A 12,530-nucleotide genomic window follows, 5' to 3' on the forward strand; every position below is an offset into this window, starting at 1 on the left:
TACAGACACCTGTGATAATCTGAAGAACCCAAAAAGGCCACTAGATGTCATCTGATAAAATGTCATATATTCCTTGAAAGTTACCTAAATTCTGGTAGTTTACTGGTAAACTTCAAAAGTTTCCAGTAATATACCCTCCATTTGCAACCCTAGTAGTATCAGTTAGTAGATGAAAGTCATTTAATTTTTTTTACTTGGGATACCTAATGTTATAACGTTACAGATTTCACCTGCAAAGTAAAAATGTTAGTACAAGGCAGTGATCTAATGAACAAACAGTTCATCTCTCCCCTGTTCTCCACTGTTCAGATGTCCAAAGCTAAGGCTTCTCCCCCTTCTGGGTGCGCTCTGAACCTCAATGATACACAAATTCAAGAGGTTGCTATTCGCATCCAGGCATCATACCGAGGTCACGGGTACTGGATATTCCTTCTCTTTGCTGACTTGACACTAAAGCAACTGGACAAGTAAAGTCAAGGACAGGTGTAGGTTCTTAATTTCATCAGTTTCTCACAGCAGGGAAATAATCCTGAACAATCAAGAAATATGAATTTTTCTGTGGATTATAATTAATGGACATTTATGTAGGGGTTGATACATTTTTTGTTAGGGCAAATCAAGTCTGAATTTTAGTGGAAATTACAAACTTTAAAAACCTTTTAAAACCTAGAATACACTACATGTTTGCATTTCCTGCTGTGCAGGATAATTTCCTACAACAGGGTGATCAAATGAAGATCCTGTATCTGTACAATAAAAAAGTATATACACTGAACAAAAATATAAATGCAACATGTAAAGTGTTCAGTGTTTCATGAGCTGAAATAAAAGATCCCAGAAAGTTTCCATAAGCACAAACATGTATTTCTCAAAGATTTCGTGCTGAAATTTGTTTACATCGCTGTTAGTGTCGATAAGAATGGGGGCGTGCTCGGTCCTCTTCTTTTTCCTGTAGTCCCAAAATCATCTCCTTTGTCTTGATCACGTTGAGGGAGAGGTTGTTGTCTTGGCACCACACGGCCAGGTCTCTGACCTCCTCCCTATAGGTGGTCTCATCGTTGTCGGTGATCAGGCCTACCACTGTTGTGTCGTCTGCAAACTTAATGATGGTGTTGGAGTCGTGCCTGGCCATGCAGTCATGAGTGAACAGGGAGTAAAGGAGGGGACTGAGCACGCACCCCTGAGGGGCCCCTGTGTTGAGGATCAGCGTGGCGGATGTGTTGTTATCTTCCCTTACCACCTGGGGGTGGCCCGTCAGGAAGTACAGGATCCAGTTGCAGAGGGAGGTGTTTAGTCCCAGGGTCCTTAGCTTAGTGATGAGCTTTGAGGGCACTATGGTGTTGAACGCTGAGCTGTAGTCAATGAATAGCATTCTCACATAGATTGAGGGAAAAAAGTATTTGATTTTGTACGTTTGCCCACTGACAAAGACATGATCAGTCTATAATTTTAATGGTAGGTTTATTTGAACAATGAGAGACAGAATAACAACAACAAAATCCAGAAAAACGCATGTCAAAAATGTTATGAATTGATTTGCATTTTAATGAGGGAAATAAGTATTTGACTCCTCTGCAAAACATGACTTAGTACTTGGTGGCAAAACCCTTGTTGGCAATCACAGAGGTCAGACGTTTCTTGTAGTTGGCCACCAGGTTTGCACACATCTCAGGAGGGATTTTGTCCCACTCCTCTTTGCAGATTGTCACGACCCGGTGCGAGAAACAGTCACTAATAATTGTCAGAACCCAGAAGATGAGGCAGACACAGCAGTACTAGAGATGGTGGTTTAATAAAGAACAAAATCTTCAGGCAAAGAAACTAAATCCACAATGTCCAAAAATAAAGCCAAGAGGCACAAAGAGGAAAACCTCCAAAAAACAAAGAAACTCCACAAAGTGGTAAAAAACAGCAGGGAAAAACAAACCTCAAAAGACTACTCAAACAGAACACAATAACTAAACCAGAGAACCTCCGGAAAAATCCCACCAGAGAAATATCAATATAACACAAGGCTTGGGCTGGGGCTGGGTGCTAACTTACAAACACTGAGCAAGGAACTGAGGAACACACAGGGTTTAAATACTAACAAGGGAATGACCTACAGGTGCAAACAATAATTAGATCAAGAAAAAACAAAAGGTACAAAAAAGGTGCAATGGGGACATCTAGTGACCAAAACCCGAACAGTCATGGCCAAAACCTGACAGAATCCCCCTCCTAGGAACGGCTCCTGACGTTCCTACCAGCCTTCTCAGGGTGGAGGGCCCTGAACTGACGAATGAGGTCAGGGTCCAGTATGTCCTTGGCAGGAACCCAGGAGCGCTCCTCGGGACCGTAGCCTTCCCAGTCCACCAGATACTGCCAGGACCGCTGCACCCGGCGGGAATCCAGTATCCGGTGGACGGTATAAGCCGACTGGCCACCGATGACACGGGGCGGAGGGGGAGGTCTGCCTGCCGGAATAAGGGGAGAAAAAACAACAGGTTTTAATAAAGAAATGTGAAATGTTGGATTGATCTTAAGGGATCTGGGTAAGTGCAGGCGAAAAGTAACGGGATTGACTCTCCTGGCAATCTTAAAGGGACCGATGAACCTCTGGGACAGCTTGCGAGACTCCACCCGTAGCGGTAGGTTCTTAGTTGAGAGCCATACTCTCTGGCCGGGGTACAGGGTAGGACCGGGACGGCGACTTCTGTTGGCTTGTCGTTGGTACTGCTGAGAGGAACGCAGAAGATTAAGACGTGCCTTCTTCCACGTAAGCCGACAGCGTCTGATGAACCTCGAGGCTGAAGGCACTCTGACTTCTGCCTCCTGGTCCGGGAACAATAGAGGCGCATAGCCAAACTGACACTCATGCGGGGACATACCAGTGGAGGAGGAGCACAAGGTGTTGTGCGCGTACTCGGCCCAAACAATGAAGGATGACCAAGTGGACGGGTTGTTGGAAACCATGCATCTGAGGGTGGTTTCCAGCTCCTGATTCATCCTCTCAGTTTGGCCATTGGACTCCGGATGGTACCCGGAAGATAAACTGGCCGTGGCCCCTATGAGTTGGCAGAAGGCCTTCCAAAACCTTGAGGCGAACTGGGGACCTCTGTCGGAAACCATATCTTGCGGGATCCCAAAGACTCGGAACACATGGTTAATCACCAACTCAGCTGTTTCCTTGGCAGAAGGTAATTTGGTCAAAGGAACAAACCTGGCCGCCTTAGAAAACCTGTCGATGATGACTAGGATCGTAGTATTACCATGGGACGGAGGAAGGCCAGTGATAAAGTCCAATGAGATATGGGACCAGGGTCGGTTGGGAATAGATAGAGGGTGAAGGAGTCCTTGAGGGCGAAGGTGAGAAGATTTGCCCTGGCAGCACACGGAACAGGCCTTGATGAAAGTGGCAACGTCTTCCTTCATGGTGGGCCACCAGAACTTACGCTGGATGAACTCCAAGGTGCGGCCTACGCCCGGGTGACAGGTGAGGCGAGAGGAGTGCCCCCACCGAAGGACTTGGGACCTTGCTGCCTTGGGAACAAACAACCGATTAGCAGGACCTCCACCAGGGCCCGGTTCGATGGCTTGAGCTTGTTTCACGGTATCCTCCACTTGCCACGAGATCGGAGCCACGATCTTAGCGGCCGGAAGGACAGTCATGTCAGTATCTTCTCGAATGGCAGGAGAGTAGATTCGTGACAAGGCGTCCGGTTTGAGATTCTTCGACCCGGGTCTATAGGTGAGGATAAACTGAAATCGGCTGAAGAAAAGAGACCATCGAGCTTGTCTGGCGTTCAACCGCTTCGCCTGCTGGATATACTCCAGATTCTTGTGGTCCGTAAGCACTTGAAACGGTTGAGAAGCCCCCTCGAGCCAGTGTCTCCATTCCTTCAGTGCCATCTTAACCGCTAGGAGTTCACGGTCCCCCACATCGTAATTCCTCTCGGCCGGGGTAAGCCGGTGAGAGAAGAAGGCGCAAGGATGAAGCTTCTTGTCTTCACCCCTCTGAGACAGGACAGCTCCAACCCCAACCTCTGATGCGTCTACCTCCACCACAAAAGGTTCCTCCGCCGTTGGTAGTGTCAGGATGGGAGCAGAGAGGATGCGCTGCTTGAGTCCTTGGAAGGCCGTCTCAGCTTCTCTTCCCCACAGAAACCTTGTGTTGCCACCCTTGGTTACCGCCGAGAGAGGGGCTGCCACCGAGCTGAAGTTCTTGATGAACTTGCGGTAAAAGTTGGTGAAGCCCAGGAAACGTTGAACTTCCTTAACGGACTTGGGGGTGGGCCAATCCGCTACCGCCTCTACCTTCTTGGGGTCCATCTGGACTCGTCCGGGTTCCACTATAAATCCCAGGAATTGTACTCGAGAGGAATGGAATTCACACTTCTCCGGCTTAACGTACAAATGGCTGTCTAGGAGGCGTTTGAGCACTTGTCTGACATGCTTAGTGTGTTCTTGAAGGGAGCTCGAAAAGATGAGGATGTCATCCAAGTACACAAACACGAAGATGTTAAGCATATCCCTAAGCACATCGTTTATGAGCGCTTGGAACACAGCCGGAGCGTTGGTCAGGCCGAAGGGCATCACCGAGTATTCGTAGTGACCAGTAGGCGTGTTGAAAGCGGTCTTCCACTCGTCCCCGGGTTTGATCCGCACAAGATGGTATGCGTTCCGCAGGTCAAGCTTAGTGAAGACAACTGCTTCCTGGAGCAGCTCAAAGGCTGTGGCCATAAGAGGTAGCGGGTAGCGGTTACGGACGGTTATGGCATTGAGTCCCCGGTAGTCGATGCAAGGTCGTAAACCGCCGTCTTTCTTGGCCACAAAGAAAAACCCTGCTCCCGCCGGCGAGGTAGATGGACGCATGAGGCCTGCTGTCAGAGCGTCCTTGATGTAGGTATCCATAGCAGCTCGTTCGGGAGGAGAAAGGGAAAAGATCCGACCCCTGGGAGGGCAGGTCCCCGGCAACAGGTCGATGGTGCAATCGTAAGGTCTATGGGGTGGTAGTTTGGTGGCCCTCTGTTTGCTAAATACCAGTTTGAGGTCATGGTAACACTCGGGAACTCGGGACAAGTCGATGGATTCTAGAGACTCGGAAGGAGAACTCTGGGAACTCGGGAAGATACAAGTGGCTTGGCACGTGGGACCCCACTGCTTGATAGTGCCCACAGACCAGTCGATGTGAGGGTTATGGCTGTGAAGCCAGGGATAGCCAAGGACGAGAGGAAACTCGGAACAGGCGATCAGATGAAAGTTCATCACTTCCTTGTGTTGGGAAACTGAAAGTCGTAAGGGGGTAGTGGCACGAGTGACAAGTCCAGATCCCAAAGGACTTCTATCCAACGTAGTAACCCTTATGGGGTCACTTAGAGGTTCAGAAGGAACGCCATTCTCCTTCGCCCAGATCCCATCCATGAAGTTACCTGCGGCTCCAGAGTCTACCAAGGCTTGAAGAGAAACCTCGTGGTCGTCCCAGGAAAGGGTAACAGGAATGAGCAGGCGGGAGTTGGATGGATGGGAGGAGGTTATGTTTCCCGTTACAGTCCTCCCAGGCCTGCACGGGAGAGTGCGTTTCCCTGGAGCCCGGGACACGTGGAGCGGAAATGGCCCGGTTTGCCGCAATATAGACAGCATCGCTCCCTCATCCGGCGGTCTCTCTCAGCCTGGGAGATGCGTCCAACCTGCATGGGTTCTGGTGGAGCCAGCGAGGATAAAGGTGGAGACTCGGAGTTGGAACCGATAGGAACTAGGGTGAGCGGTCTATGGTTTTGTTCTCTCTCTCTCAGACGCTGGTCTATGCGTGAAGCCAACTTGATAAGGGACTCAAGGTTGTCCGGTGGTTCCCGAGTGGCCAGTTCATCTTGGATGGTGTCAGAAAGACCCTTCAAAAAACACACTGTGAGCGCCTCGTCGTTCCAGCCACTTGCTGCTGCCACAGTGCGGAACTGGATGGCATAGTCCGTCACGCTGCGCCGACCTTGGCGGAGAGTCAGGAGCTGTTTGGCTGAGTCAGGGCCGTTGGTAGGACCTTGAAACACTCGCTTGAATTCTTCAGCAAAGGTAGAGTAGCTGGCACAGCAGGGACTTTGGGCATCCCACACAGCAGTAGCCCAGGCTAGAGCCTTTTCCGACAGCAGGGTGATGATATATGCTATCTTGGACCGGTCGGTGGGAAACGACGATGGTTGCAGCTCAAAGGAGAGAGAACATTGGGTGAAAAACCCCTTACAAACACTTGGGTCCCCTGAGAACCGTTGGGGAGGCGGCAGACGAGGTTCCGCCAGGGGATTAACTGCCAGGGGCCCTTGAATCGGATGAACTGGAGCAGAAGCGGTTGCCGGGGAAAGTCGATCCGAAATCTGCTTTATGGAAGTCAGCATCTCTGACAGAAGTTGAGAATGTCTAGCCATTAAGGCCTCTTGCTGACCCAGAGCAGCTTCGTGGCGTTGGACAGTCCCCTCATGGTGGGACAGCATGGAAAAAAAATCCTGGGTACTGGCTGCCTCTGGGTTCATAATAAGGGCTCAGTGTTTCTGTCACGACCCGGTGCGAGAAACAGTCACTAATAATTGTCAGAACCCAGAAGATGAGGCAGACACAGCAGTACTAGAGATGGTGGTTTAATAAAGAACAAAATCTTCAGGCAAAGAAACTAAATCCACAATGTCCAAAAATAAAGCCAAGAGGCACAAAGAGGAAAACCTCCAAAAAACAAAGAAACTCCACAAAGTGGTAAAAAACAGCAGGGAAAAACAAACCTCAAAAGATTACTCAAACAGAACACAATAACTAAACCAGAGAACCTCCGGAAAAATCACACCAGAGAAATATCAATATAACACAAGGCTTGGGCTGGGGCTGGGTGCTAACTTACAAACACTGAGCAAGGAACTGAGGAACACACAGGGTTTAAATACTAACAAGGGAATGACCTACAGGTGCAAACAATAATTAGATCAAGAAAAAACAAAAGGTACAAAAAAGGTGCAATGGGGACATCTAGTGACCAAAACCCGAACAGTCATGGCCAAAACCTGACACAGATCTTCTCCAAGTCATTAAGGTTTCGAGCCTGACGTTTGGCAACTCGAACCTTCAGCTCCCTCCACAGATTTTCTATGGGATTAAGGTCTGGAGACTGGCTAGGCCACTCCAGGACTTTAATGTGCTTCTTCTTGAGCCACTCCTTTGTTGCCTTGGCCGTGTGTTTTGGGTCATTGTCATGCTGGAATACCCATCCACGACCCATTTTCAATGCCCTGGCTGAGGGAAGGATTTTCTCACCCAAGATTTGACGGTATATGGCCCCGTCCATCGTCCCTTTGATGCAGTGAAGTTGTCCTGTACCCTTAGCAGAAAAACACCCCCAAAGCATAATGATTCCACCTCCATGTTTGACAGTGAGGATGGTGTTCTTGGGGTCATAGGCAGCATTCCTCCTTCTCCAAACACGGCGAGTTGAGTTGATGCCAAAGAGCTCAATTTTGGTCTCTTCTGACCACAACACTTTCACCCAGTTCTCCTCTGAATCATTCAGATGTTCATTGGCAAACTTCAGACATGCCTGTAAATGTGCTTTATTGAGCAGCGGGACCTTGCGGGTGCTGCAGGATTTCAGTCCTTCACATCGTAGTGTGTTACCAATTGTTTTCTTGGTGACTATGTTCCCAGCTGCCTTGAGATCATTGACAAGATCCTCCCGTGTAGTTCTGGGCTGATTCCTCACCGTTGTCATGATCATTGCAACTCCACGAGGTGAGATCTTGCATGGAGCCCCAGGCCGAGGGAGATTGACAGTTATTTTGTGTTTCTTCCATTTGCGAATAATCGCACCAACTGTTGTCACCTTCTCACCAAGCTGCTTGGCGATGGTCTTGTAGCCCATTCCAGCCTTGTGTAGGTCTACAATCTTGTCCCTGACATCCTTGGAGAGCTCTTTGGTCTTGGCCATGGTAGAGAGTTTGGAATCTGATTGATTGATTGCTTCTGTGGACAGGTGTCTTTTATACAGGTAACAAACTGAGATTAGGAGCCCTCCCTTTAAGAGTGTGCTCCTAATCTCAGCTCGTTACCTGTATAAAAGACACCTGGGAGCCGGAAATCTTTCTGATTGAGAGGGGGTCAAATACTTATTTCCCTAATCTATTTATAATCTATTTATAACATTTTTGACATGCGCTTTTCTGGATTTTTGTTGTTGTTATTCTGTCTCTCACTGTTCAAATAAACCTTCCATTAAAATTATAGACTGATGATTTCTTTGTCAGTGGGCAAACGTACAAAATCAGCAGGGGATCAAATACTTGTTTCCCTCACTGTATACTTGCGTACTATTGTTTGTACAGATGAACGTGGTACCTTCAGGCATTTGGAAATTGCTCCCAAGGATGAACCAGACTTGTGGAGGTCTACCATTTTTTTGCCGAGGTCTTGGCTGATTTCTTTTGATTTTCCCATGATGTCAAGCAAAGAGGCACTTAGTTTGAAGGTAGGCCTTGAAATACATCCACAGCTACACCTCCAATTGACAAATGAAGTTAATTAGCCTATCAGAAGCTTCTAAAGCCATGACATCATTTTCTGGAATTTTCCAAGCTGTTTAATGGTGCAGTCAACCTATTGTATGTAAACTTCTGACCCACTGGAATTGTGATACAGTGAATTATAAGTGAAATAATCTGTCTGTAAACAATTGTTGTACAAATTACTTGTGTAATGCACATAGTAGATGTCCTAACCAACTTGCCAAACTATAGTTTGTTAACAAGAAATTTGTGGAGTGGTTAAAAAAGGAATTTGTATGACTCCAACCAAAGTGTATGTAAACTTCCGACTTCAACTGTACGTGTTTGAAGACCCCAACATGGTGGCTCTGGTGGGCAAAACAGGGTCCTGGGGGACCAGGGGAAATACACCATCACCATCAATAACCCGTTCGGGAATGCGGCCGGCTCCACCTGCATTCAAGTGGAAGGTGTGTACTTTTGTTGTTTTTGTTTAGCAACAATGACCCGGTCTACATCTGGTATTGAAAAGAACATCCACGTTGGGACCAGATATTTCCTTGGATTAAACGATTGATGCATATATAGGTATATTTGGTCACAACAAGGACACCAACTTGATCTCATAGTTTCACTTCGGGAATTTATGTAATTGGATGAATGTCAATTTTTGACCCATTAAAATAACGTAGATTTTTTACCCATTCATTCTGCGTAGTTACAGGGTTCATTCCGCGTTGTTACAGGGTTAAAACAGAAACAACTCAAAGGGTTACGTTTAGGTATTAATTCTGAGTGGTTAAGGTTAGGGCTATGGTTTGGGGAAAGCATAAAACTCAATAAAATAACAAATATGCGCTGTTTCCATTTAGTATCATCAAGTACTCTCCCTGCTTGCCAGACAATTGTGAACTGCTGTGGCGCAGTGGCCTCAGCAGTACATTCTGGCTATGAGTGTCGTGCATTCAAGCCCAATGTTGTGCCATCGTTTTTTTTCTCTCCAAAATCTACGTGTGTTTCTAGTGACCAGCCTGGGAGGACACCATGATCAAAATCAGATTAGGCAAGTAGTCCAGAAATGTCCAATCCCATTGAATGTCCGATTATAGGATGTATTTTAATACCAGATGTAGATGAATAATTGCCTCTAACCCATTGGCCAACATTTGGCATGGGTTGTCATCATTTTCTGTTTCAAATCTTGTTTTTTTGGTTGAAGTGACGTCAGATAATCAAATTACAACCAGGTAAAGACGTCTTTATCATGACTACATCAAAATTCCTGGGAAATATGTCATATTTTGGCTGTTATCTGAGGAGTTCTGTCCCCTGTTCAGAACTTTATGAATTTGAAACATAATTATTCTGGTTCCTATTAAACAACAAGCAAAAAAACATATTTTCAACCGATTTTGCTGACTGGGTAGCTTGAGCAAATGATCCTACAGGGATATGGAGAGGCTTTGCTCTCATGTTCCCACAGTTCCTGCAAAGGTTGCCAAGGGCCCAGACAACTTGAAGGTGAAAAAAGGCACAATGGTAGTGCTCAAGGCTTATATACAGTGCATTCTTAATGTATTCAGACCCCTTAACTTTTTCCACATTTTGTTATGTTTATTCTAAAATGGATGAAATAGTTTTTTCCCTCATCAATCTACACACAATACGCCATAATGACAAAGCAAAAACAAGTTTGTATACATTTTTGCCAATTTATTCAGAATAAAAATATCAAATTTACATAACTATTCAGACCCTTTAGTCAATACTTTGTTGATGCTACTTTGACAGCGATTACAGCCTCAAGTTGTCTTGGGTATGACGCTGCAAGCTTGGCACACCTGTATTTGGGGAGTTTCTCCCATTCTTCTCTGCAGATCCTCTCAAGCTCTGTCAGGTTGGATGAGGAGCGTCGCTGCACAGCTATTTTCAGGTCTCTTCAGAGATGTTCGATGGGTTCAAGTCTGGGCTCTGGCTGGGCCACTCAATGACATTCAGAGACTTGTCCTGAAGCCACTCCTGCGTTGTCTTGGCTGTGTGCTTAGGATCGTTGACCTGTTGGAAGGTGAACCTTCACCCCAGTCTGAGGTCCTGAGAGCTCTGGAGCAGGTTTTCATCAAGGATCTCTCTGTACTTTGCTCCGTTCATCTTTCCCTCGATCCTGACTACTCTCCCAGTCCCTGCTGCTGAAAATCATCCCCACAGCATGATGCTGCCACCACCATGCTTCACCGTAGGGATGGTGCCAGGTTTCCTCCAGACCTGACGCTTGGCATTCAGGCCAAAGAGTTCAATCTTGGTTTCATCAGACCAGATAATCTTGTTTCTCATGCTCTGAGAGTCTTTAGGTGCCTTTTGGCAAACTCCAAGCGGGCTATCATGTGCCTTTTACTCAGGAGTGGCTTCCGTCTGGCCACTCTACCATAAAGGCATGATTGGTGGAGTGGTGCAGAGATGGTTGTCCTTCTGGAAGGTTATCCCATCTCCACAGAGGAACTCTGGAGCTCTGTCAGAGTGACCATCCGGTTCTTCCCCCCTGTTTGCTCAGTTTGGCCGGGCAGCCAGCTCTAGGAAGAGTCTTGGTGGTTCCAAATTTCTTCCATTGAAGAATGATTGAGGCCACTGTGTTCTTGAGGACCTTCAATGCTGCAGAAATGTTGTACCCTTCCCCAGATCTGTGCCTCGACACAATCCTGTCTCAGAGCTCTACGGACAATTCCTTCAACCTCATGGCTTGGTTTTTGCTCTGACATGCACCGTCAACTGTGGGGCCTTACTTAGACAGGTGTGTACCTTTCCAAATCGTGTCCAATCAATTGAATTTACCACAGGTCGACTCCAATCAAGTTGTAGAAACATCTCAAGGATGATCAATGGAAACAGGATGCACTTGAGCTCAATTTCGAGTCTCATAGCAAAGTGTCTGAATACTTATGTAAATCAGGTATTTCTGTTTTCGCTTTGTCGTTATGGGGTATTGTGTGTAGATTGATGAGGATTTTTTTCATTTAATCAATTTTAGAATAAGGCTGTAACATAACAAAATGTGAAAAAAGTGAAGGGGTCTGAATACTTTCCGAATGCACTGTAAGGGGGGAGCCTCCACCAGATGTTGGCCGGAAAAAAGATGGTGAAGACATTGAGAAGCTGACAGTTAGGCCTGTGTCTTTTTTTACTTTGTTTTTATTGTCTGTAGTCAGACACAGTGCATATTCAATACACAGGCAACCTTTCAGACCAGACAGGCCTGTTTTATTCAACAAAACAATATATAGTTGGGTCAGAAATTCATCAATGGTTGGGAATATTTCTATCATGGTATCATCAAACAGACAATCATCAATGAATGAAAGCTTATATTATTGTTAGGAAACAATTATTTGAACAGATGACTTAATGACATTTACATATTTTGTCTCTCTGCCAAAAATGAAAATGACATCTGGCTTTATATTGATTTGGTATTTTCCTTGGTTTAGATTACAAGCCAGAGTTAGATGGACATTAATAAGAGTTTATCTATCTGTGATTCACGAGTATTCTACGACATTGGGGACACAACCCTGACAATCAAAAACTCAACGCTATCAGATGCGGGCAAGTATGAGAGTGTTTGTGGAGAACAACCTGGGAATGGACCAGTCCTTTGCTCGTGTGGACATTATGTAAAGAAGTTGACAATTTCCGTTTTTTATTTTTAACACATTTCTAAAAACCTATTTTTGCTTTGTCATTATGAGGTATTTTGTGTAGATTGATGAGGGGAAAAAATAATTTAATCCATTTTAGAATAATGCTGTAACGTAACAAAATGTGGAAAAAGCAGAGGTGGGTAGAGTAGCCAAAAATTGTACTCAAGTAAAAGTACTGTTACTTCAGAATAATATGACTCAAGTAAAAGTAAAAAGTAGTCATCCAAATAATTACTTGAGTAAGAGTAAAAAAGTACTTGGTGAAAAAACTACTCAAGTACTGAGTAACTGTTGAGTAACGTCTGATTTATTTTTTAACACAAGACAACAATCAGACAGACAATAA

At 45.8% G+C, this 12,530-nt stretch overlaps 1 protein-coding gene across 1 annotated transcript; it reads left to right on the forward strand.

Annotated features, from left to right (window-relative positions):
* Positions 1–309: 309 nt before the first annotated feature.
* Positions 310–12,161, forward strand: LOC311129312 (SPEG neighbor protein-like; the record flags this gene model as incomplete). Its single annotated transcript, XM_084161592.1, is given in 6 exon segments — positions 310–416; positions 8,877–8,962; positions 9,976–10,054; positions 11,585–11,639; positions 12,020–12,100; positions 12,102–12,161. Coding segments are annotated over 6 exon segments (468 nt in total).
* Between the last annotated feature and the right edge of the window lie 369 nt (positions 12,162–12,530).

Source organism: Coregonus lavaretus, assembly GCF_964263955.1.
Source record: "Coregonus lavaretus genome assembly, chromosome: 5".
In the NCBI taxonomy this organism is placed as follows: domain Eukaryota; kingdom Metazoa; phylum Chordata; class Actinopteri; order Salmoniformes; family Salmonidae; genus Coregonus; species Coregonus lavaretus.